General features: G+C 45.0%; 1 protein-coding gene across 1 annotated transcript in view; it reads right to left on the reverse strand.

The window, feature by feature from the left end:
- The window catches only part of PIBF1 (progesterone immunomodulatory binding factor 1), a 210,365-nt gene that overhangs the window by 140,870 nt on the left and 43,939 nt on the right, over positions 1 to 25,556 (reverse strand). The window contains exon 10 of the mRNA XM_060233537.1: positions 18,379 to 18,477. Within this exon, the coding sequence (XP_060089520.1) occupies positions 18,379 to 18,477 (99 nt within the window). The remainder of the gene's footprint in view (positions 1 to 18,378; positions 18,478 to 25,556) is intronic.

The following is a 25,556-nucleotide window of genomic DNA, read 5'->3' on the forward strand; positions in this document are numbered from 1 at the left end:
TCCACAGGCTGATAGAGTGACTGCTCTGAAAACCCTTTCAAAGACTGTCAAAAGCAGAAACTTAAAACATCATTGGAGTTTGGCCCGGTCAAGGGATAAGATCAGGGTTTTTTCCAATTAGTTGCTACCTTCTTATCCACCTTGAGGCTATGGAGAGAAGGCAGGATATAAGACAGAAATTAAGGAACAGTGCACTACAAACATCAGCTGGAACACTCACATGATAAGTGTCTGAAACAAGATGCTGCCAGGAAACTAAGCACCATAGTTAGAACATGGCTAATACACAATAAAAATGGCATAAAATTAGTAGTGTAAAGTGCCCAAACAATATGGGCAACTTCAGCTACCGTCAACAATTTAGACTTATTTGTAAGCAACTGAGGTCAATGAAATTTTCTTTGAAATTTTAAGTGCAAGTTCGTTACCAGCAAAAGAATGATCAAAGTTTATTATAATTTTTCTATTTTAAAAAAGAGATACAAAATATCTGGAGCAAGCAGTTGCCTATGAATGGAAGTTACCAGGATTCACAACTTTTAGAAGCAAGGGGCAAGAAATAACCCATTTTTATTTACTGCTTAACCACACAAGCCACACAGAAAACAAGGGAACTTCTCAGAGCAACTGGCAGTACTGATTCGAAAGAGAAACATGGAAAAAACATTTAGCATGGGATCAGTTTTTAAATTATAGTATCTTTAAAAATAGATTTTCATTATCAACACTGCAGCCAGAAACTTTTTTTTGCATATTTTATCCATCGAAACTTTCTAAGTAATTCAAAACCAGAGGCAGTAAACTGATACCAGCAACCTTCTCTTCAAAGACATTCATTATTTTTTTTTGCAAAAGTTAAAGTTAACAGATGTATAATGCCATGATGCTATTTTAAATGGCATAACTGCCTTCTAATTTAGTCCCTTAAAAATCATGGGATACTCAGAGGCCCTGCAAGATCTCACATCGCAGGACTTACAGCCTACCATCTGGGGCCATCTTCTCGGCTCCCTTCCAGTCGGGCAAAGGGTTTCTGTGACTCCCTCTGAAGTCATAAAGTTTAACAGTGGTTGAAATGCCCACTGTGTGCGCGCAGAAATAGATGCTTTAAAACCAAAATAGAACATTTCAAATGGTGACCATGCATTTTTTCCTTCAGACAAGTAATCAATCCACAGTCCACACAAGACACATGAGATTAGGAATGTCTTTTGTGTACAACTGCTTTACAGCTAGCCACTCAATATGAGTGATCTGTCTCTCACTAGACTGTCTCACTTTCTGTGCCTCTTTCCCTACGGGGTTCTGCTCACACTGCACAGCTGCTGTAGTAATATAAGGTAGGAGTAGTAATATAAGAAATATAATATAAGTAGGAGTAGTAATATAAGAAAAGATGGGTTTTATATCCTGCTTTTCTCTACCCTAAAGAGTCTCAAAATGGCTTACAATCACTTTCCCTTCCTTTCCCCACAAAAGGCATCTTTCTGAGACAGGTGGGGCTGACAGAGTTCTGAGAGAACTGTGGCTGAGAGATCTGTGTGGTCAAAGGTCACTCAGCAGGCTTTGTGTGGAAGAGCTGAACTCAGTTCTCCAGATTAGAGTCCACTGTTCTTAACCACTATACAATGCTGGCTCTCTAGTGCCAGAACCTAAGAGAAGCCATGTTGGATCAGGCCAATGGCCCATCCAGTCCAACACTCTGTGTCACACAGTGGCCAAAAAACCCAGGTACCATCAGGAGGTCCACCTGCGGGGCCAGGACACTAGAAGACCTCACACTGCTGTCCCTTCCAAGCACCAAGAATACAGAGCATCAGTGCCCCAGACAGAGAGTTCCAACAATACGCTGTGGCTAATAGCTACTGATGGACTTCTGCTCCATATGTTTATTCAATCCCCTCTTGAAGCTGGCTATGCTTGTAGCCGCCACCACCTTCTATCGCAGTGAATTCCATGTGTTAATCACTCTTTGGGTTTTTTATTTATTTATTTATTTAAGATTTATACCCCGCCCTTCCCACAAGTGGCTCAGGGCGGCTGAGTGGCTGGGTGAAGAAGTACTTCCATTTATCCATTCTAACCCAACTGCTCAGCAATTTCATCGAGTGCCCACAAGTTCTTGTATTGTGAGAAAGGGAGAAAAGTACTTATTTCTCTACCATCCTGGTTCAGAGAAATGTATTTAACTGCTTTATTTATAGCCTGCCTTTCTTACATAGGGGGTGGGGTGGCTTTCATGAATTTGACTTCCAAGGTTGCTGAACTATCTTTGTGAAACATCACCCACCATCCCACAGGACTATGGCAGTGCTCTGCAGACTCTGATTAGTTCAATTATCCTGAAACCTTTAACTGAGAATCACTCCACTGATATTTCAAACATTTTTACACTGAGCTCACAACCTAATGATTACCAGGGTGGTTTGTAATCCAGAATATGAAACAAAACAAGAATCACAAAAATCCAACAAAACAGGAGCATGAACTAACATTGCTAAATATACAACAGATAATGACAGAAAGCCACAGAAATAATGAAACAGTATAAAAACAAACCCCATTGTAGCAGCAAAAGCTAATGACAGTGAGCAGCAATACACATATATCATTAAAAGCTGAGGAAAATATCTGAAGCATTACCTAGAATACCTAAGAGTGTAGGCAGTAGACTGAGAGGCACAGTTTGTGGAAATTTTTGAAGCCATGGGAAAACAACCAGAACTTTGTTGGTCTTAAAGGTACCACTGGGCTCAGACTTTTAAATTAATGATTATTTGACTCATAGCATTTAGGGTATAAGACAGTGGTGGCCAAACTTGCTTAATGTAAGAGCCACATAGAATAAATGACAGATGTTTGAGAGCCGCAAGACAGAGAATCATAGAATCTATGATTCTGTCAGGCCCCGAGCCAAGGAAAAGACAAATAGAGTTCAAGATCTTTATTTCAGCTTCATGGGCATACACACGCGTTGTCAGAACTGACAAGCCCGCCAGTTCCTCCAACTTATAAACCTTTGCCCTGACCGTTATAATTCAAGCCAAAGAGCGCCAAGCTAAAGCGGGGGGTTTGCACGGGATTTCTATTAAGCTCTCATCACCACAGGTGTCGTTATCAGTTCCTGGGTCGCATCTCCTCCTGTTACCTCCTCCGCCTTGGTTACAAAGCAACTAGCTAGCTCCCAGACATACCATCCTCCCTTCAGACAAGCAACAAGCAGCAAATTAGTATAGCTAGCACAAGCATAGTATTATATAGCTGGATACATATGGCAAGAGGAACAAGATGGAGTGACTCTTGACATTCTGCACCCCTTAAGGTCCCGTTTATTTGTTGTAAAATTCCTTAATTAAAGCTTTACAGTTTGTATCTTTGGCGCTGACCCAGTCAGCTTAACTTAATGGGAAATGAGTCCATTTGATAAGATAAAACAGTTCGCTATGTTTGATCTTGGCATCGAGAATTTCCTGCACTTCATGATGAATCTGACCACGAACCAGAGTTGGGGGTGGTGGTTCCATCTGGGGGTGCCAATGCGAAGGTCCAGGGTCCTTCTCCAAGTAGCTGGCATGGAAACAAGGGTGCACATGTTTAAGGTTTTTAGGCAGATCCAGTTCAACAGTTCCTTTATAATCCTTTTGATTGGGAAAGGTCCCAGGTATTTCATCCCTAATTTCTTACAGTTCTGTGCGTTCGGTAAGTGTTTGGTTGAAATATACACTTTGTCTCCCACGGCTAAATCCCACAGTTCAGAGTGTTTTTTATCATACTGAGTCTTATAGGCTTCTTGCACCCTCTGTAGTTGTTTACTTATAACTGCCCAACCCCCAGCAATCCCGACACCATTCCGTAAAGTCTGTGGGGGCTGATGAAGGGGGGGGCGAGTTCAGGGAACAGTTTGCTCTCATATCCATATACCACTTGGAAAGGGCTTACTTTGGTGGTGCTATGCACACTGTTGTTGTAAGCATATTCTGCAAAGGGCAGTAGGGCCACCCAGTTGTCCTGTTGGAAGGACGTATAACAGCATAAGAACTGCCCGAGCACCGCATTGGTGCGTTCCGTCTGTCCGTCCGTGGGTGGTAAGCGGAACTGAGCCCCTGCTCAATCCTTGCTAGTTCGCACAGATGCAACCAAAATTTGGCAACGAATTGTGGGCCATGGTCAGAGACCACCTTCGCAGGGAAAGCAAGTAGCCGAAAGATGTGCTGGATAAACAACTGGGCCAGTTGTTTGGCCGTGGTGAGTTGTTTGCAAGGCACAAAGTGGGCCTGTTTAGAAAAAGTGTCCACCACGACCCAAATTACGGTCTTCCCCATCGAAGAGGGTAAATCAGTTATAAAATCCATGGATATACATTCCCAAGGGCGCGAAGCAGGGGGAAGAGGTTGCAAGTGTCCTGGTGGTAAGCCCCCCCCCTTTTTTGCCATGATACAGGTGGGGCATCCTGCTGTATATTCTCCTACGTCCTTATGCAATCCCGGCCACCAGAATTGTCTTTGAATCAGATGCATTGTCTTTACAAATCCAAAATGCCCCCCCCCCCAACTTGGAATCGTGCACTCTTTGGATCACTTGTTTGTGCAAGGGGGGAGGTACGTAGAGTTTCTCCCCTCGACGCCACAGCCCATCTCCTGCTTTCACCAACCGTAAATCCTCCCCTGAGGGGTTGTCATGGATAGCCTTTCTCAGTTCTCTTAGGAACTCATCAGGGGGCTCCCCTTCCCTTCTGGCTTTGCGCACGCATAGTTACCAATGCGCTTAGGTGGGAGGGCATGAACAGTGAGTCGATAATCTCCTCCCTCTTGCTGTCGTGTTGAGGGAGGCGGGACAACACCTCCACCAAAAAGTTCAGTTTCCCGGAGATGTGCCCTAGCTTGAAATTAAACCACCGGAACAGTCCTGCCCACCGTACTTGTTTATTGTTGAGGTTGTGAGTCACAATGAGGGCGGTTAAATTCTTGTAATCTGTCCATAGTTCAAATGGCTCCCGCATCCCCTCTAAGTAGTGCCTCCATTTTTCTAGGGCCAGTTTGATAGCGGAGGCTTCCTTGTCCCACACTGACCAATTGCATTCAGTTGGGCTGAATTTTTGGGACAAGTATGCACAAGGGTGCAATTGACCATCTGGCCCCTCTTGGAGTAATACGGCTGCACGGGCAACGTCGGTCATGTCACATTACACCACAAACCTTTTGTTTTCATCAGGGTGTATTAGGCAGGGTTCGGATGTAAATCGGGCTTTTAGTTCATCGAATGCATTTTGACACTCCTTCGTCCACGGGAGACTGGAACTACCCTTTGTGGCGTGTGACCCCTTCCCTTTAGTTTTCAACAGTTCGGTGAGGGGTAGGGTGACCTCAGCAAAGTTATTGATGTTTATTGTTGAAAATTTGCGAACCCGAGGAAACTCTGGAGCTGTTTATGGGTTCGAGGGGGTTCCCACTCCACCACTGCTTGTACCTTGGTTGGGTCCATCCCCAGCCCCCTGTGGAGATGCGGTAACCCAAGAAATCGAGCTCCGTCTTGTGGAACTCGCACTTTGACAGTTTGGCAAACAATTTGTGCTCGTACAAGGTCTGTAGCACCTCCCTCGCCAACTGGATATGTGAGGGCAGGTCTTTGAAGTATATCAACACGTCATCCAGGTAGCAGACCACACCCTTATATAGGTATTTATGCAACACCTCATTAATTAGGTTCATGAATACCCCTGGGGGCCCTTTGAGACTAAATGGCACGACCAAATACTCACACTGACCCAATGGAAATCGCGTTCAAGCCACAAAAGTCAGTGCAAAGTCGTAAACTGCCATCTTTTTTCTTCCTGAACAACACGGGTGTGGTGTGGGGGGATCTGGTGGGTCGTATGAACCCCCTACGCAGGTTGACCTCTAGGAATCTTTGCAACTCCTCCCTTTCCCCAACTCATTGAGTATAGCTTGGTTTTGGGCAGTGGTTCCCCCTCCACCAATTCAATAGCACAGTCAGTGAGTCTGTGAGGGGGGAGCTTGTTCACCTCCTGTACGTCGAACACCCCCTGCAAATCTTGATACTCGGGGGGGTATACTGGGCACTTCAACCTTGGTGATGCAAAGTTACTCAAGCTGGGGAGGGGTGTGTGGGCTCCATTCTTTGTTCCACCAGTGACTCTTGCACACCGGATCCAAGAAGTAAATGGCGCTCCCGCTCCACTGGACGAGTGGGTCGTGATCGGCCAGCCACTCCAGGTGGAGGACGGCCTGGAACTTGGTGGCCGGGGCGATAATGAAAGTGCGGGGTTCCCAATGCTCTCCCACCCCCAAGGCACACACTTCGGTCCCCGTCCTACATGGTTCCCCCTTCATTGGGCTCCCATCCATCTGCTCAAACACATAGGATTCTTCAAGGGGCACAGTTTTCAACGCTTCCACCAGACTTGGAGACAGTAAGTCTTTGGAACATCCCGAGTCTAGTAGGGCCCTGATGCAGGAAAACCGTTTCGTAACGGGTTTTACTAGAGTTATTGGCACATAATACAAAGTCCCGGATAATCTCACCCGTAGTGGCGCGGCCGTGGATCTGACCTGCTGTTGTGCGCTCCTCACAGCAGGTCTGGGTCGTTTCCCGACAGCTGGGCTCCTCTGTCCTCTTCCTCGGATTCCTCGGGGATCATTTCTCAGAACTGCAACACTGCTGACTTGGCCTTGGTCATTGGGGCCCCGGGGCCACCAGACTACTTCTTCGCGGTAAGCCCCCCCTCTTTTTTTGCCATGATATGTCTTGAACGTCAGATGTTTGAGGGGGGGAGGGAAAGAAGGAACGAAGGAAGATGGTGGAGGAAGAGGTGGAAATAAAGCAACTTTAAATGCATTCTCCAATTTGCTGGCTGGCTGGCTTGGCTTGGAGAAGTGATTTAAAGAGACAACTGCCTTTTCCAAGTCAGCCAACAGGGTGGGGAGGGCTTCAAGAGCCAAACAATATGTATGAAAGAGCCACATGTGGCTCCCAAGCCACAGTTTGGCCACCCCTGGTATAAAATGTGTAGTTTTAGCTATGCATGTGGTCTCAGATTATGACAAGCTCTGCTGTGCATGCGTGCACTTGAGGTCCAGCTGATGGAAACTTAGCCTTCATTTTTCTGTGACTTTGATGCTTTATTAAAAATGTCCTTGTAAGCAAACCTGGATTTCTCGTATCATTTCCTTGGAATTTCTGTGAACCTACAGAACTCCCGGGCAGAGCCAGTAACAGGCCTTCCTTCAGAATGAAGTACCACTGATAACCACTCTTTGTATGGTTTACTAACAGCTGCAAATCCATGGGACACAGTAATATCGTCTAAACTGCATTTGACCTGCTTATTACCAAAACATCACAGTTTTGTCAAAGGCCTTGCTGAAATCAAGAGCATTCCATGACCCACAATGCAAGTAATCTATGCAAAAAAGCATAAGACTAGTCAGACAAAATTTATTTGTAACAAATGCCAGACGACATCTAGCAATCACTGCATTGTTTTCAAGATGCTTTCCGTCTGACTACTTTACAATCTGTTCTAGTTACCCTCACTGATATAAAAGGCAAACTATGATTGGTCAGTATATGAACATATGAAGCTGCCTTATACTGAATTAGACCCTTGGTCCATCAAAGTCAGTATTATCTACTCAGACTGGCAGCGGCTCTCCAGGAGTCTCAAGCTGAGGTTTTTTAATTGGAGATGCCAGAGTTTGAACCTGGGACCTTCTGCTTACCAAACAGATGCTCTACTACTGAGCCACCATCCCTCCCCAGTAGTTTCCTGGGTCTTCCCTCTTCAACACTGGAGTAACAATTTCCTCTCTAGTCTCTCCAAACTGGAGAGCCAGTTTGGTGTAGTGGTTAATTGCATGGACTTTTATCTGGGAAATCTGGGTTTGAATCCCCACTCCTCCACTTGCACCTGCTGGAATGGCCTTGGGTTAGCCATAGCTATTGCAGACGTTGTCCTTGAAAGGGCAGCTGCTGTGAGAGCCCTCTCAGCCCCACCCAACTCACAGGGTGTCTGTTGTGGGGGAGGAAGGGAAAGGAGATTGTGAGCTGCTCTGAGACTCTGTCCTTGAAAGGACAGCTTCTGAGAGAGCCCTCTCAGCCCCATCCACCTCACAGGGTGTCTGTTGTAGGGGAGAAGATACAGGAGACTGTAAGCCACTCTGAGTCTCTGATTCAGAGAGAGGGGTGGGGTATAAATCTGCAATTCTTCTTCTTCTTGTGGTACCTCACCTGAAACCCTGAATAGCCACTGCTGGTCAAGAGTAGTCAATACTGATTCTAACAGACCAAATCAAAAGCAGCTTCACATGTACTTTTGTTAAGATGCAGAATGCTTTTTTGGTAGTTCAGAACAATTTTATTTCAGAAATCACATACAAGCTAACAATTATACAAAGCCAAAATTGACATTTTACAAATAGATTGTAGCATTTTAATATAAGATATAAAAATAATGGTACTTATTAATGCCACACCAATAAACTAGAATTAGACGCGTCCTGACCAAAATTAAAAAGGTAAAGGTAATCTGTGCAAGCACCAGTCATTTCCGACTTGGGTGACGCTGCTTTCACAACTTTTTCCTGGCAGAACCAGTAGCACCTTTAAGACCAAATTTTTTTATTCAGAATGTAAGCAATTAACAGACCCGGCATTTACTGACCTGTGATATGGATTGTCACCATAACTCTCCAATTTTGACACGTTTATTGCCTTAGCTGTTTTCCCACACAATTGATGTTATTCAAACCAAACTTGCTATTCTCTTAAATTTCACTATTTTGCCACTGCATTCTAACTTTGAACTATTTTGCATGCTTGGCCACTATCCACAGGCTATATGTAGTAGTGCTAACTGTACCCTATTTCATTGTCTGATGAAGTGTGCATGAAATCTTACGTTCTCAATAAAACTTCGTTGATCTTAAAGGTGCTATGGACTCCAACAGTGTTCTGTGACTAAAGTATGACAGCCTCAGTTTAGTCATTTTAGCTTCTAAGGAGAATTCAGGCTTATTTGTATTTTAGTAGTCAACCACAGTATCCATAAAATTCTCCTCCAACACCACATTTCAAAACAATCAATGTTCCTCTTGCCAGCTTTCTTTCACATTCAACTCCCACATTGATACACAGAAGAAGACTGCAGATTTATACCCCACCCTTCTCTCTGAATCAGAGACTCAGAGTGGCTTACAATCTCCTATATCTTCTCCCCCACAACAGACACCCTCTGAGGTGGGTGGGGCTGAGAGGGCTCTCACAGCAGCTGCCCTTTCAAGGACAACTCCTGAGATAGCTATGGCTGACTCAATGCCATTTCAGAAGCTGGAAGTGGAGGAGTGGGGAATCAAACCCGTTTCTCCCAGGTAAGAGTCCGCACACTTCACCACTATACCAAACTGGCTCTCAGTAATGGGGAATACTATGGTATGGATTATTAAGATCATGGTCAGCAGCAACACATCCTTATACTTAAAGACCTTTCCAGTTCCTTCTCTAATCTCAATAGCCCTTGGATTTCTTGGATGCAGTCTCCCTCTTGTTTTGTTGATGACAGAAAATCTTGAACAATTTCAGTTTCTTCAATGCTAACCTGAAATTCCTCAGCTGCCATTACTTTTTGTCTTCTTGACATTCAGCTGCAAGCCTGCTTGGCGTTTTTTTGCTTTAACCTTCATCAGTAGTCGTTTCAAGGCTTTGCTATTTTCTGCCAGCAATATGTTATCATCCGAAAATCTCAACCAGTTAATCCACCAATTTTTACTCCACCTTCATCAAAATCTAATCCAGTTTTCCTTATATGTTATGCATAGAGATTGAAGAGATAAGGAGATAAAAGGCATCTTTGTCGACTGGAAACCATTCTGTTTCTCCATGTCAATGGTAGCCTCTTGTGCAGCATACAAATTGCACCTCAAAACAATTGTACATTTGATGGACTCCATTTCTGTGGCTTGGAAGACTTCTCTTGATCTGCTCCTGGTGATTTGTTTCTCCCAACTTCTTTCACTTTCTAAAACGGCAGGTTCTTCTTCAGAAGATTCTTCTTTGAAGGAATCTGTCATCCTTTCATCTTTTCTGTAAAGATGTTCCTATCTTTTCTTTGTCATGTTCATGTAATATATCTTTATGCTGATCTTTCAGCATGCCTAACTGCTTTAAATTTCCCTTTGGTTTTTTTTTACTCTTGTGGAACATATCTCTTGTTCTTCCCTTTCTGTTATTCTTTTATCTGCCTCTTCAACGGTTATAAAGGTTCTCTTTGCATCTACCTGCAAGTCATCAGAACACTGCACTTAGACTTCTGATTCTATTTCTGTCACCTTTACATTAGCTTCTCATCTAACTTTAGCAATTTTAAGAGTTTCATCCGTTGAGACTTTTCAGTTCTTTTGGATACAGGAATATCTTTGCACATTCTTCCTTGCTAATATTTCTAGTTTCAATTCATAGTTCTTTCCAGGTCATGTTCACTTGAACTTTGTAATGAAAATATGTTCCTCCCATGGTCTTTAAACTCTTCAGGAATATTGTTTAGAACATATTTTGGCACTATGAATGTTCTGGTGCTTTTCTTGACCTTTATTCTAATTTTTTATATTAACAGTTCATGGCCTGAACCACAATCAGCTCCTGGTCTTCTTTTAGCCAAGAGAATACAATTTGTCCATATTCTGCTTTTGACTGTGTGATCTATTTGATTTCTGCATTGGCCATCTGGTGATGTCTATGTATACAATCGTCTATTCAGTTGCTTGAAACATGATCACAATGTTTTCACAGAATTCTACGAACTGCTCTCCTGTTTCGTTTCTTGCTCCTGGCCCCAGTCTTCCAACAATATTTGATTCTACTTTGTTTCCTATTTTTGCTTTCCAGTCACCAATGGTTATTAGCACATCTGCTTTAGGTGTTTTTATCAATTTCTTCCTGGACACTTGGCATAAAAGCTTTCAATTTCTTCCTCTTACGGATCTGTAGTTGGGATGTAAACCTGAATGTCAGTCATGATGATAGGTTTTCCACAAAGTCTGATGGCTCCTATTTGGATAGACTCTGCATTACAGCCCCTGATTGCTTTGTGCTACCTCTCGCCTCAGTATTAAAGCACTCCTTTTCTTCAGCACTTGTCATTTCCAGAGTAAAACACTTTGTAATTTTATGTCTGTAAATGTCCTAGTCGAGTCCACTCACTCCCAGGATTGCAATGCTTAAATATTACATTTGTCAAGTTTATCTTGATTCATACTTCTCATGGTCTATGTTTCTATTACATGCATTGAACAGCATTGGACTTTTCTGCTGTATCTGCTTATGTCAGCGGCTGAACACCCTTTTGGCTTTAGTTCAACTGCATCATTAAGAATAGCACTACTGATAACTGTCCTCAGATCTTGCCCAGTAGCTGACTGAATGCCATGTCACCTGCAGGGCCTGTCTTCTAGTATTATATCTTCTTTCAAAATGAAAGATAGTCTTATCACAGGGTTTTCAAGGCAAGAGGATGATCAGAAATGGTTTACCATTGCCTTCTTCTGTGCAGTAGTAACCGTTAGCAGGAACGGCCTATGGAAAATCTTGGAACGTCTAGGATGTCCCCCAAGGTTCCTCACTATGGTCATCCAGCTACATCTCTCGGAGCCCTTCCCAATAGGCACAGGTGTAAAGCAAGGCTGTGTTCTCGCGCCAACTCTCTTTACAATCTTCTTTAGCATGATGCTTCAAAGAGCCGCAGTAGATCTAGATGATGACGATGGTGTCTACATCCGCTATCGCACCGATGGCAGCCTGTTCAACCTGAGGAGACTAAAGGCTCACTCCAAGACAATGGAAAAACTTATCCGAGAGCTACTGTTTGCTGATGATGCTGCACTCGTCTCCCACTCGGTATCAGCTCTACAGCATATGACGTCCTGCTTTGCAGAGGCTGCCAAGCTATTTGGCCTAGAAGTTAGCCTGAAGAAGACAGAAGTTCTCCACCAGCCTGCACCCCAGGAAGATTATCACCCTCCTTGTATTACTGTGGGTGAATCAGTTCTGAAGAGAGTCCAGCAGTTCAGCTACCTGGGGTGCATCATCTCCTCAGACGCCAAGATCGACAAGGAGATGGACAATAGACTGGGAAAGGCAAACCGTGCATTTGGCCGACTGCATAAAAGGGTGTGGAGCAACAAGTATCTGAAAAAAGGCACAAAGATCAATGTTTACAAAGCGGTTGTGATGACAATCCTCATCTATGGCTCCGAATCGTGGGTTTTATACCATCATTACCTGTGACTCCTTGAGCGCTTTCATCAGCGCTGCCTTCGCACCATCCTCAACATCCACTGGAGTGACTTTGTGACCAACACTGAAGTCCTCAAGCGGGCGGAGGTTACAAGCATCGAGGCATTGCTGTTGAAGATGCAGCTGCGCTGGGCAGGGCATATCTTCAGGATGGAAAACCACCGCCTTCCCAAGATTGCCCTGTATGGCGAACTTTCCACTGGCCATCGAAATAGAGGGGCACCAAAGAAGAGGTACAAGGACTCTTTGAAGAAATCCCTTGGCACCTGTCGCATCAACCATCACCAGTGGTCTGACCTAGCCTCAGATCGCAAAGCATGGAGGCACACCATCCACCAGGCTGTCTCTTCCTTTGAGAACGCACGCATAGCTGGTCTTGAGGACAAAAGGAGATTGAGGAAGAATCGTACTGCTACAGCACCAACCCCAAATCAGACTTTTCCCTGCAGCCACTGTGGCCAAATCTGCCTGTCCCGCATTGGTCTTGTCAGCCACCAGCGAGCCTGCAGCAGACGTGGACTACTGCACCTTTCTTAAATCTTCGTTCGCGAAGTCAAGCCGAGAGAGAGTAACCAAGGTTAGCTGAAGTGTCAACGTCGTTGTCTATGAAAATCCTCTGCCAGTGTCACCTTCCACTAGTGCTGCTGCTCAGTAGGTACCCTTCAAGGATTCCCCTCCCCCCATCACCACTGGAACTCTCGGTTCTCTTCCGCCGATGTGCCCGTTGATTTCTGAAAGGGGAGGGGAATGCATCTTTGTTTGGCGTCTTAGCTTTGACCATTCTGCCCTGAGTGACTCTGCTAGGAGTGACAGATTCTAAACTCCTAACAATATTGCTTTCAACTTTGCTGACACCCACAACCCCCTCACCATGTTAAGGTGTATATCCAAGGAGGGGCAGATAAGAAGACAATCGATTTATACCCCACCCTCCACTCTGTATCTAAGAGCAGCTTACAATCTCCTATATCTTCTCCCCCCACAACAGACATCCTGTGAAGTGGGTGGGGCTGAGAGAGCTCTTACAGCAGCTGCATTTCCAAGGACAACTCTGTGAGAGCAGTGGCTGACCCAAGGCCATTCCAGCAGCTGCAAGTGGAGCAGTGGGGAATCAAACCCAGTTCTCCCAGTTAAGAGTCTGCACTCTTGACCACTGCACCACACTTAATCACTACACCCCTCTCCTAACTACTAATTCTGTCCGACCGCTCACTGAGAGGCAATGTGTGCAACATTTCAGCTTCTTGTCTGGACAACAGAGTGCCTTTTCACAAAGGCATATATCATGCTGGTCATCCCAGTAGATGCGTTAAAATCTAGATTCACACACTGTATCAAAGTACCACAATACACGCTTGGGCTAATATCTTCATTTTTCTCTCACTTATTGCTTAAGCGATTTCAATCCTTACTTCCCAAACTGAATTTTAAGTGCAAAGTGTTAGAAGACAGCTTTTCAGGCTGATGTGAATTATTTAACGTGCACCACGCAGAGAAAATATATTGGCATCCAGGACTTAAAACGTTATTTCCATTGACCACATCCAAAGGAACTGCTGTTTAGATATGGTATTACTTCTGTCAGCATTTTATATGCTTACCTAAGGATAGCAATGTAAGGTACCAGATACCACTGAAAATAAAGATATAATAATTGCGCTTGGCATGAAAATTAGGTCTTAGTTACACTCTGCATCACAAGCTTTGCTTGAGGCATTTCTTAACTGCCACTCAGGCTAGGTAGCATTCCAAACACTTTGTATAAACAAACATGTTGGGAAGTTTCGGAGCATACCAACAGTGGTAACTAGGGGCTGGCATGCACAATACGCTTTTTGTCTGTGTAATCAGCCCCCACCAGCCAGTCTCCGCTGACAGATAATAAATGTTTATTCAACTGAATGTATGCCCTTGCCTATCATATTGGTCTAGGGTGATACACAGGCTCCCTCCCCCTTGACTTCTCTCCCCCTCCTGTCTGTATCTTACAGACCAAAACTGTGATCAACATTTTTCAAAGAATATGCAGCACGTGAATTGTGTGATTATGGAGACAGCAGCAATTGCCACAACCTTTTAGCACCTTTATCCCACCTTTGAGAGTACATTCCGCTCCATGGTTCAGTGAGGATTTCAGGATAACTGGAGTTAGTATACGATTCCAGCACAAGTGGAGAACATCACAACATTGTATGCTCTGTACGGCTGCTCTGCAGTGGCAACGCAGGTGATGCCTGTTTTCTGCCAAGACCAGTGCAGAAAATAACCACAAAATTGGTGTTCAACTGCCCTCTGGTACAGGAAGAACCATGAGCATGTCTTTAAGGGAAGACCCCTTACACTCAGTTCTCTGCAACAATTCTTTTTTTAGTTTTATCTGTCTTGCAGGGAACCTTTTCATCCTCATTTTTGTCTCCTTTTGTATACACGGAGCACGATCTCTGTTTACTGTGTTTAGGAGAAAGCTATAAAGTCAATTCCAGCTTTTCCCAGACAAATGACACTTGCTTTGGGAGCAGCCCTTGGTTCCCATAGAGGTGGCTCAACCAGTTCCATCAACTCCTCAGCAGAACCAGGGCTGCATGATAGCTTTTGCAAACCTCCAATCCTAACTACAGTTCTTGAGCCAAAGGACTGACACACATTCCATCACTGCTGCACTTCAAACCAGAGCCAAGTGCCATAGGGATTTTGATGAACCAGCCACTACAAATGCAAAGCCAAACAACAACCAGAAGCACAAGAACAACAACCAGAATTACAATGGAAGGAAGGAGAGCAGCTTCCCATATCATATGAACATATGAAGCTGCCTTATACTGAATCAGACCCTCGGTCCATCCAAGTCAGTACTGTCTACTCAGACTGGCAGCGGCTCTCCAGGGTCTCAGGCTGAGGTTTTTCACAACTACTTGCCAGGACCCTTTTTAGTTGGAGATGCCAGGGGATTGCACCTGGGAACTTCTGCTTACCAAGCAGATGCTCTACCACTGAGCCACCGTCCCTCCCCACCTGACTCTGAAAGTGCTAGTCTCTTCCACTCAAATGTCCACTGTTTCATTTGACATGGTTCTGGTGCTGCTGCCCGTCTCAGTATTATCAGGGCTGGAACAATTAGAACCAGGTTTTGAACGCTTTCCACAAGAGCCCTAGCCAAGAACCCCTGCTCAAGGGGGCATCGCCTCTTCCATAGCAGTGTTTCCAGATGGGGAACTTAGAGGGGATGTCTGTTCTCATGACCGGTGCACACATATTGTGGCTAGGTCTGGTTAGCCAGAAACCACTATTTTTGTACAGACAGGTCCCTCCAAGACATGCTTTTTTTAAAAAAAATTAAAAGCATGTAAAATGTAATAAGATCTGTTGACAAAATGAACTTTGCCAATTCATTTCCTATAAAGCAGGGGTGTCAAATATTATTTTATTTATTTATTTATTCGATTTATATCCCGCCCTCCCCACCAAGGCGGGCTCAGGGTGGCTTACAACATAGAATTCAAAACAATAAGGTTAAAAAATATTACGGTTAATAAACATGGTTAATAAAATAAGGTTAATAAACATGTGGCCCAGATGCCAAATCAGGCCCCTGAAGGGCTCCTATCAGGCCCCTGAGCAGCTGGTTGTCATCTACTTCCTGCTTCCTCTGTCTTGCTTCCTTCTGCTTCACAGCTTGCTTTTTTAAGGCTTGCTCAATTGCACAGGAGCTACAGAACAAAACCTCTATATTCTCCATTGGCTGAGGCTCCTCCCTTGGGGAGGGAGGGGAGGGATAGCTTGCTTTGCCAGGTTTTCTCAATCGCACAGAAGAGCTACTGAGCCAAGCCTCTCTTCCTTCTATTGTCTGAGGCTCCTCCTGCTCCTGGTCCCCTGGGGAGGGAGGGAAAGAGCCAGAGCTTTCTTTGTCTAGTTCCCTGGATCCCAAGGGAGAAATACAAAGAAAGCACCTTTAGGACCAATGAGTGCTAATGTTCTAAACATGTTTTAAGGGTTTAAAAAAATAATTGTGTTTGTCTGTGTCCTTTATAAAGTTCATATCTCTGCTACCTAATCTTAATTAGGTACACCCATGGCCCAGCCTGACCAACAAGGTCTCGTTTATGTCAGATCCGGCCCTCATAACAAATGAATTCCACACCCCTGCTATAAAGGGTCACAAATATATTTACAACACTGGTATTTTTTAAAAAGCTCTGTCTGGTTGTTGTCTCACCTAAAACATCCTACAGTTACAAGCTAGTTTCTAAAATGTGCTTAAAGCGGAAACAAACCAAAGCGCATAAAATAAATTGTATATGATAAAAAAGCAAATAAGCCTGCAGATTCCTTTATAACAGGAGGTCAATTAGAGAAGTTATAGCAGAAGGTCAATAAGCGAAGCGCTGCTGTGCTGCTGCAGGGCCAGGGGGAAGCAGGCCTTGCTGACAAATGACACCACAGCAAGATAGAAAGGTAAGCTATACAGCTGGCATCCTTAGCTTCAAAGAATATCTAATGATCAACTAGTAAGTAGCACGCTGACTCAATCTGGCTGCTCAAAGGGCCAAATGAGCATCAAACAGATTCTGAACAATTAAACCCCCTCCCCCCTTTGAGCAATTATCACACGGATGCTGATTTTCAACTAAACAGCTAGGGGGCACAATATACCAACATATTAACCCATGTTGTAATTACCTTTTGACCCTAATTTATGGTTACATTATAATCCTTAGTTTATTCCATGTACTCTTCTAAATTTAAGTGAAGCTAAACACTGAAAATAGACAGATACTGCATCCTAGGAAAATGCGAGATACCAAATAAATGTATGATCAATTTAATAGCATACACTTTTAAAAGCTTACATGTAAGCATTAACCAACAATACCAGTCATCAAGTTTTAAGTCAGATCTAACTTTTCACATTTCAAGTCAGGTCGTTTCAATTTTTTGTAACATTGGAGCCAGTTTGGTGTAATGGTTTAGTGTGCAGACTCTTATCTGGGAGAACTGGGTTTGATTCCCTACTCCTCCACTTGCAGCTGCTGGAATGGCCTTGGGTCAGCCATAGCTCTCGCAAGAGTGGTCCTTGAAAGGGCAGCTTCTGGGAGAGCTCTCTCAGCCCCACCCACCTCACAGGGTGTCTGTTGTGGGTGAAGGAGATAAGGGAGATTGTGAGCTGCTCTGAGACTATGATTCAGAAAGAAGGGCGGAGTATAAATCTATGGGTTTTTTCTTCTTCTTCACTTACAATCTCATTAAGTATGTAAATTACTAATGATAAAACAAGAGTGCTTTTCTAGGTTTTCCCCCCGCCCTGTACAATGAAAGGTTATGTTTCTAAAACTGCAATACATGTGCTAATTTAACATGAACTTGGCAGTTCTATGAATGTAGCAATAGCTTATTTTTGCCTTGCCATCAGGTAATAATTTCTAGGAGGAACGCAGAATGAGAAAAGGAAACTGGGACTTAAGAACACAAAGCCCAAAAACAGTGAGTAAAGTTAAGCAGTAAAGTAAACCAAAAGAAGAAATTGCTAACTACATAACAAAAGGTTGCTATGAAGACAAATTAATGGCTGAAATAGTACAAAATGTTCTGATGTCTCACAAACAGCGCATCTTTTAAAGTGCTGTATCATGTGCCAAAGGAAATATCTATGCTTCAAATGGATTTAAGGCAAAGATATAGATGCAGTATGGTTTAGAGAAACATACACATTTGTTGGGAAGTTTAGATCTTGACCTCGTCCTGGCGCACACAACCCTTTCTAGTGTTTACACAAATCCGTTTGTCTCTAATTCACATTATGTTACAGTTTGAAACTTTTTCTATTTTTCCAAGTGGCTTTTCTATTTCTCCATTTCAATCATAATTTGTACTGGCTGTCACATCAGAATCCTAAATAGGACAACCTAGAGAAGAATGAAGGAGGAACTGGAATTCTAAGCGTAGTGGCAATTTTGAGCAGCCAGCAGTCAATGGATATGAATACAAAAGAGGGAGTAATCTGAATGTTGCTTGCATTCATTTCTTTAATCAGCTATCTGAAAGATATGCAAAAGGAAAAAGGGGGAGACTACTTACTGTTCTAAAAGTTGCTCGTATTTTCCAAATGCATCTTTTTCACTCGCAACAGCTCTCTCTTTTTCAGTCACAGCATTATCTCTTGCTTCTCTCAAATTTCTGAAATACAGAAGTGTTGCAAAGGGAATTTTCATTTTATTCCTAAATATATGCTCTTGAAAAAGTTGTGCTAGTTAAAGACAGTTTTGTTTGATTGATCTCTGACATAATATAATCTTGTTAACACACATACTTCTTTCCATGCTGTGTTTAACTTCCGCCACAAAAGTTTCCTTTAAACTTTCAGTCCAGACTCTGCTATCTTTCTAAAGACATTGGCCTGTATCCAACCACACAGTTTAAAAATAAAATGAAATAAAATAAGAGCCCTTAAATTTTCTTAAGAGGGAGTGGTGATATCTGCCGTTCCCTTCTTCCACTGCAGCTCTGTGAACCTCTTGAAATTTGGGTCTGCAGTGGGAGGAGGGACAGGGTGGGAAATGCCACCCACTCTTAAGAAAACTAATGTTTTCCTAAGCATGAATCCTAAGCAAGTCTATTCAGAATCCTACTGAATCCGGAATCCTACTGAAGTCAACTCTCAGGAAAGTGTTAAAAAATCCCACTCCCCTAGAATCAGTGTTCATAAGAACATAAGAGAAGCCATATTGGATCAGGCCAATGGCACATCCAGTCCAACACTCTGTGTCACACAGTGGCCAAAAAAAGGAGATTCACAAGTAGGGCTAGAAGCCCTTCCACGTTGCACCCCCCCCCCCCAAGCACCCTCTAAGCTGAGTTAGCGTGAGCTAACTCATAGATTTTTAGCCTTCAGCTCACACATTTTTGTCTTAGCTCAAGAAGGATGGCCCAGGAGCTCACAACTTTAATGCCAGTAGCTCACAAAGTAGAATTTTTGCTCACAAGACTCTGCAGCTTAGAAGGAACATTGCCTAGAATGCCATTTTCACACCAGAAGTGTTTGCACTCAACCATTTTGTACTGTTCTATTTTATTTACATTATCTGCCCCGTGGTGCAGAGTGGTAAGCTGCAGTACTGCACTCCAAGCCCTGCTCACAACCTGAGTTTGATCCTGACAGAAGCTGAGTTCAGGTAGCCAGCTCAAGGTTGACTCAGTCTTCCATCCTTCCAAAGTTGGTAAAATGAGTACACAGCTTGCTGGTGAGGAAGTGTAGATGACTGGGGAAGGCAATGGCAAACCACCCTGTAAAAAGTCTGCCGTGAAAATGTCCTGATGTGATGTCACCCTATGGGTTGGTAATGACTCAGTGCTTGCACAGGGGACTACTTTTTGTTTTCTTTACAAATTATTTCCATGGCTTAATTTGACACTCCCCAACACAAAGATGGGGGGGGGGTTAGAAGTGTACTTCCTTTGTTACAGTCATATTTGCAGCATTTAATATTCATTTATATCATATAAATATACTTTAATATGGCAGAACATGATATTTCATAGCTTTTGTTCAGCAGGATAAATGCTGCACTATTTTTAGATCTGAAAAATATTTCCCTTAGTGACCTTTAGCTTTAAAAATATTAGGATCAATCCTCACTTTACTTTTTGATCCAGACAATTTTCACAAGGTGTGTTTCCCATATCGGTGTCATGCACAACCAGTGTAAATTGGTTGTGGAAGGTGCTCGGCCACCTTCCAGCCTGTGTCCCATCCCGATAGTGACAGGTAGTGTGGCCAGACAAATGTACTCGCCTCCATCACTGGTGTTATGTAACGCCAGGTCCATTAATAATAAGACCATGACCCTTCGGGATTTCCTGCTGGAGCAGGATGTGGACCTGGCTTGCGTGACCGAGACCTGGGTGCGGGATGGGGATGGGGAGACTGTGGCTCTCTCCCAACTGACCCCCCCCAGGATACTCAGTCTTCCACCAGCGGACTAGCGGGCGGGGGGGAGGAGTGGCGCTGTTTATACGAGAGGCTTACTCCTTCAGGGCTCTCCCGGCCCCGGAGATTCCAGGCGTGGAATGTGCCAGCCTGATGTGGGATGTTGGGGAGGGGTTGGCGATCTGGCTGGTGTACCGACCGCCTAACGCACCAGCTAGCGCCTTACCATCCCTTACCATCCCTGATGGAGGCTGCGGCGGGCTGGGCGTTGGAGTACCCTAGGCTTGGGTGACTTCAACGTCCATGCCGACGACGCGGCTTCCACTCAGGCGTTGGACCTAGTGTCATCCATGGCGACACTGGGACTCTCCCAGGTTGTCACAACACCCACTCATCAGGCGGGACACATGTTAGACCTGGTCTTCACGACGGGAGTTTTAGTGGACGATATTGCTACTATAGCAGTGCCATGGTCGGATCACTATGCCCTCAAGACTCGTGTAGAAGTGTCACCCCAAGCCTGTTTAGGCGGAGAGCGTATTTTAGCTCGCCCGCGGAGTCTGATGGACCCGGAACGGTTCCTATCAGCTCTACGGGATTCTTGGCCCACTGGCGACTCCCTGGATGGCCTGGTAGAGTCCTGGAACGACGGACTCTCTAGGGCCATTGAGGAGGTCGCACCTAGGCGCCCTCTGCGCCCCCGTTTCGAAGCCGTCACCTTGGTTTAACCAGGAGTTGCGGCAACAAAAACGGGGACTCAGACGACTAGAGAGACAATGGCGGCGTACTCGAGACGAAGTGACTCGAACATGCTATAGAGAGAGTTTGAAATCCTATGAGATGGCAGTCAAAGCCGCAAAGAAAACATACTTTGCGACTAAGATTGCGTCCGCAACTTCGCGCCCGGCACAATTGTTCGACATAATTCGGAATCTTACGACACTGCCACAAGGCAGACCAAATCCTATTGAATTGGAGATTGGCTGTGAGGCTTTTGCGAAATTTTTTGCGGATAAGATCGCATCACTCCGCCCCGACCCCCCCGCCATATTTGAGGCAGTTAGTGAAACCGAGGCTCCGGGCCTGTCTTCAGATTGTGTTCTGGATGGCTTTGGTCCTCTCAGCCTGGAGGAAGTTGACAGGATTCTCTTATCTGCATGCCCAACAACCTGCAATTTGGACCCTTGACCCTCCTGGCTTATTAAATCTTGCCAGAGGGAGCTTAGATATCCTGTACGGGATATCATAAATAGATCCCTGATGGAAGGGCATTTTCCAACGCTGCTCAAAGAGGCAGTGGTCCGCCCCCTCTTGAAAAAATCAACCTTAGACCCGGCCCAATTGGCGCATTATCGGCTGGTCTCAAACTTGCCCTTTTTGGGCAAGCTTATCGAGAGGGCAGTGGCGATGCAGTTACAGACTTTCCTGGAGGATGCTTCCGTCCTTGACCCACTCCAGTTCGGCTTTCGCCCGGGTCATGGGACGGAGACGGTGTTGGTCGCCCTGGTGGATGACCTGCAACGGCATCTGGATCGGGGCGGCTCGGCGGTGCTGATGTTGTTGGATCTGTCGGCTGCGTTTGACACAGTCGACCATCAGTTACTGACCCGCCGCCTCGCCGACGCGGGGATTCAGGGGTTAGCTTTACAGTGGCTTTCCTCTTTCCTCGAAGGTCGGGGACAAAGGGTCGCGATTGGGGGTGAACTATCCCGGAGGCGCACGCTTGATTGCGGAGTGCCTCAGGGGGCGGTTCTCTCCCCGATGTTATTTAACATCTATATGCGTCCCCTTGCCCAGATTGACCGAAGGTATGGGCTTGGTTGTCACCAGTACGCTGATGACACCCAGCTCTATCTACTTATGGACGGCCGACCGGTCTCCGCCCCAAAAAACCTAGACCGGGCACTACAGGAAGTGGCTGGATGGCTCAGACTGAGCGGACTGAAGCTAAATCCAGCGAAGACAGAGGTTCTTTGCTTGGGTCGTCGGGGTCCGGGGAGGGAAATCCCCCTTCCAGCTTTTGAGGGTGCGCCGCTGACGGCGGCGGACAGGGTCAAAAGCCTGGGGGTACTATTGGAGTCCTCCTTAACGATGGAGGCTCAGATAGCAGCCACTGCCAAGTCCGCTTTTTTTCATCTTAGGCGGGCAAGGCAGTTGGCCCCCTTCCTGGAGCGCGACGATCTAGCAACAGTGATCCATGCCACGGTCACCTCGAGGTTGGACTACTGCAATGCTCTCTACATGGGGCTGCCTTTGTGCCGAACCCGAAAGCTACAGCTAGTGCAGAATGCCGCGGCCCGGCTGCTGTTAGGACTCCCAAGAAGGGAGCACATCCGGCCAGGGCTCCGGGATCTGCACTGGCTGCCAATAGCTTACCGAGTCCGGTACAAGGTGCTGGTTATTACCTTTAAAGCCCTATATGGCCTAGGACCTGCCTACCTGAAGGACCGTCTCTCCCCACATGTGCCCCAGAGAGTACTGAGATCGGGAACTCGAAATCTCCTAGTTATCCCCAGGCCAAAAGAAGCCCACTTAAAATCCACCAGGGACCGGGCCTTTTCTGTGGCGGCCCCCTCCTGGTGGAACCAGTTGCCGGAGGAGGTGAGGGCCCTGCGGGACCTTGCCCAGTTCCGCAGGGCCTGTAAGACAACCCTCTTCCGGCTGGCCTATGGCTAGCTGGTACAAGAAATCCAGGTGTAGTTATATTAGAGGTTGCTGTCCCTAATGTTTTAAATGTTTTAAATGTCTTATAATGTTAAATATTTTATAATTTAAATGTATCAACTAATTTTAACTGTTTTATGTTTAAATGTTATTATGTGGAATTCTATGCTGTGAGCCGCCCTGAGCCACTTGTTGGGAAGGGCGGGATATAAATTAAATAATAATAATAATAATAATAATAATAATAATAATAATAATAATAATAATAATAATAATAATAATAATACATTTACCACTCCCCCCCCTCCCCCTGGTACAAAGAATGGAAGACGGAAGTTCAGATAAGTAGGAGAATTCCCCATAGCTGACCTCTATATTCTAGAAAATCAAGAAGAATCTATGTACCATGGGGAAACTTTGTGCCGGGGAGCTTCACGTCAATGACAGAAAAGATAAACTAATTCCAGCAGAAGTAATGCAACTTCACCTAAACAGAACTCTTTCTGGCAAATACAGATTTCCCACAATCCTTACAGAAAGCACTCAGGGTACCTCCAAAGCATAGTGTGAAATCATTGTCAAAACCTCCACCGAAGCCTCTTGAGGCCAGGGTCACAATAGTTGGTGTAGATAAATTCAGACCAGGTAAAATTTTGTGCCCCTGGTTTTTTCCACAGATCTAGATGCAGCCAACTTGTCTTGAACCTTCGGCTACAAATACATTCTTCAAAATTAAAACATTTTAGAGTACATAGTGTCAAGAGCCACTCTATCTTTGTTCCTCTTGCCATATGTATGCAAACAGCTAACAGTTATACAATGCTAATGCTTGCGCTTGCTATGCTGGCTGACTGCTTTGAAGCATCCTCACTGCTTATCTAGAGGGAGGGTGGCATGTCTGGAAACTCACACGTTACTATGCAACCAAGGTCAAGGGAGCCTGTCGAGATGTGGCTGAGGAGGTAGATAACAGGCACCTGGGGTGATGATAGAGTAGGACAGAACCCGCACAAAATCCCCGCTGCAGCTTGGCACTAATTGTAACAGTCAAGGCAAGGGATTATAAGAGCAGGGACCTGGTAGGAGAGCCAGTTCCGACAACGCCTGTACCTGCCTATGATGCTGGAATAAAGATCTTGAACTGTACTTGTCTGTTTCTTGCCTCTGGGTCAGACACATAGCAGCTGCATTTTTTTTATCCAGCCTTTCCTTCAAGAAACATACATGGGACTTTCCTTCCCCATTTTTTCCTTCACATCTCTCTGTGAGGTATGTTAGGCTGAAGAAGAAGATGATATTGGATTTATATCCTGCCCTCCACTCCGAAGAGTCTCAGAGCAGCTCACAATTTCCTTTACCTTCCTCCCCCACAACAGACACCCTGTGAGGTGGGTGGGGCTGAGAGGGCTCTCACAGCAGCTGCCCTTTCAAGGACAACCTCTGCCAGGGCTATGGCTGACCCAAGGCCATGCTAGCAGGTGCAAGTGGAGGAGTGGGGAATCAAACCCAGTTCTCCCAGATAAGAGACCGCACACTTAACCACTACACCAAACTGGCTCTCCAAACTGGTTGAGAGCATGGCTGGCCCAGTGAGCCTCATGGAATTATGGAGATTTGAACTCAGGTATCTCAGATTCTGGTTTGACACTCTAACCACTACACAACATTTGGTCCCAATAAACAGCAACAAGAGATCCACTGTGGCATAACAAATCAAGCACCAAAGTCTTGTCCAGCCATGACACCCTACATTAACCCTGAGAAATGAGGGCTGACCTCACAATGTCCGTGTGAGGCTAAAATGGTATAATCCTATATATGTCATCTCAGCTCTTCAGAGGAAGAGTGTGACACAGATGTAGAAATTCACCACCACAGAAGTAACATTTTTACTGAATTTTTCCAATATTCTGAGCTTGAGCCCTGCTTATAAATATATTCAGCCTTCTGCCTCAGAAAACAACACCTACTGCATGTTGGGAAAATGAGCATGCAGCCCTCTACTTGTAATCACAGCTTTGCATCAACAGTGGCAACTGGGAATTAAACAGATTGACATATCCAACAAAACTAACCACTACTCCTGATCTATATTAGCCAGGTTTGACCAAACAGCCCAGCTTAGCAGGCAGGGCTTTTTTTGTAGCAGGAACTCCTTTACATATAAGCCCACATAACCTAATGTAGCCAATCCTCCTGCAGCTTACAGTAGGCCCTGTACTAAGAGCCCTGTAAGCTCTTGGAAGACTGGCTACATCAGGGGTGTGTAGCCTAATATGCAAAGGAGTTCCCTGCTACAAAAAAAGCCCTGGTCTTAGCTCATCAGAGCTGGGAAGCCGCAGTCAGCACTTGTATGGGAGACTGCTAAGAAAGTCCAGGGTTGCTATGAAGAGGAAGGCAATGGCAAACCACCTCTGAATGTCTCTTGCCTTGAACTCCATGCAGATAGGGTCACCATGAGGCAGTTGCTAGTCAAGGGCATGTTATTCATTCATTTGATTCAAAGAGGCCTCCACATGCACCTGACGTGCTTCTGCAAACACTGAGATGTTACAGGACAAAGTAGGAATCCAGTACCACCTTTAAGACCAACACAGTTTTATTCAGAATATAAGCTTTCATATGCATGCAGACTTCATCAGACAATGGAATGGGGTGCACTGTG

Source organism: Heteronotia binoei, chromosome 3 (assembly GCF_032191835.1).
Source record: "Heteronotia binoei isolate CCM8104 ecotype False Entrance Well chromosome 3, APGP_CSIRO_Hbin_v1, whole genome shotgun sequence".
NCBI classification, from domain to species: Eukaryota; Metazoa; Chordata; class Lepidosauria; order Squamata; family Gekkonidae; genus Heteronotia; species Heteronotia binoei.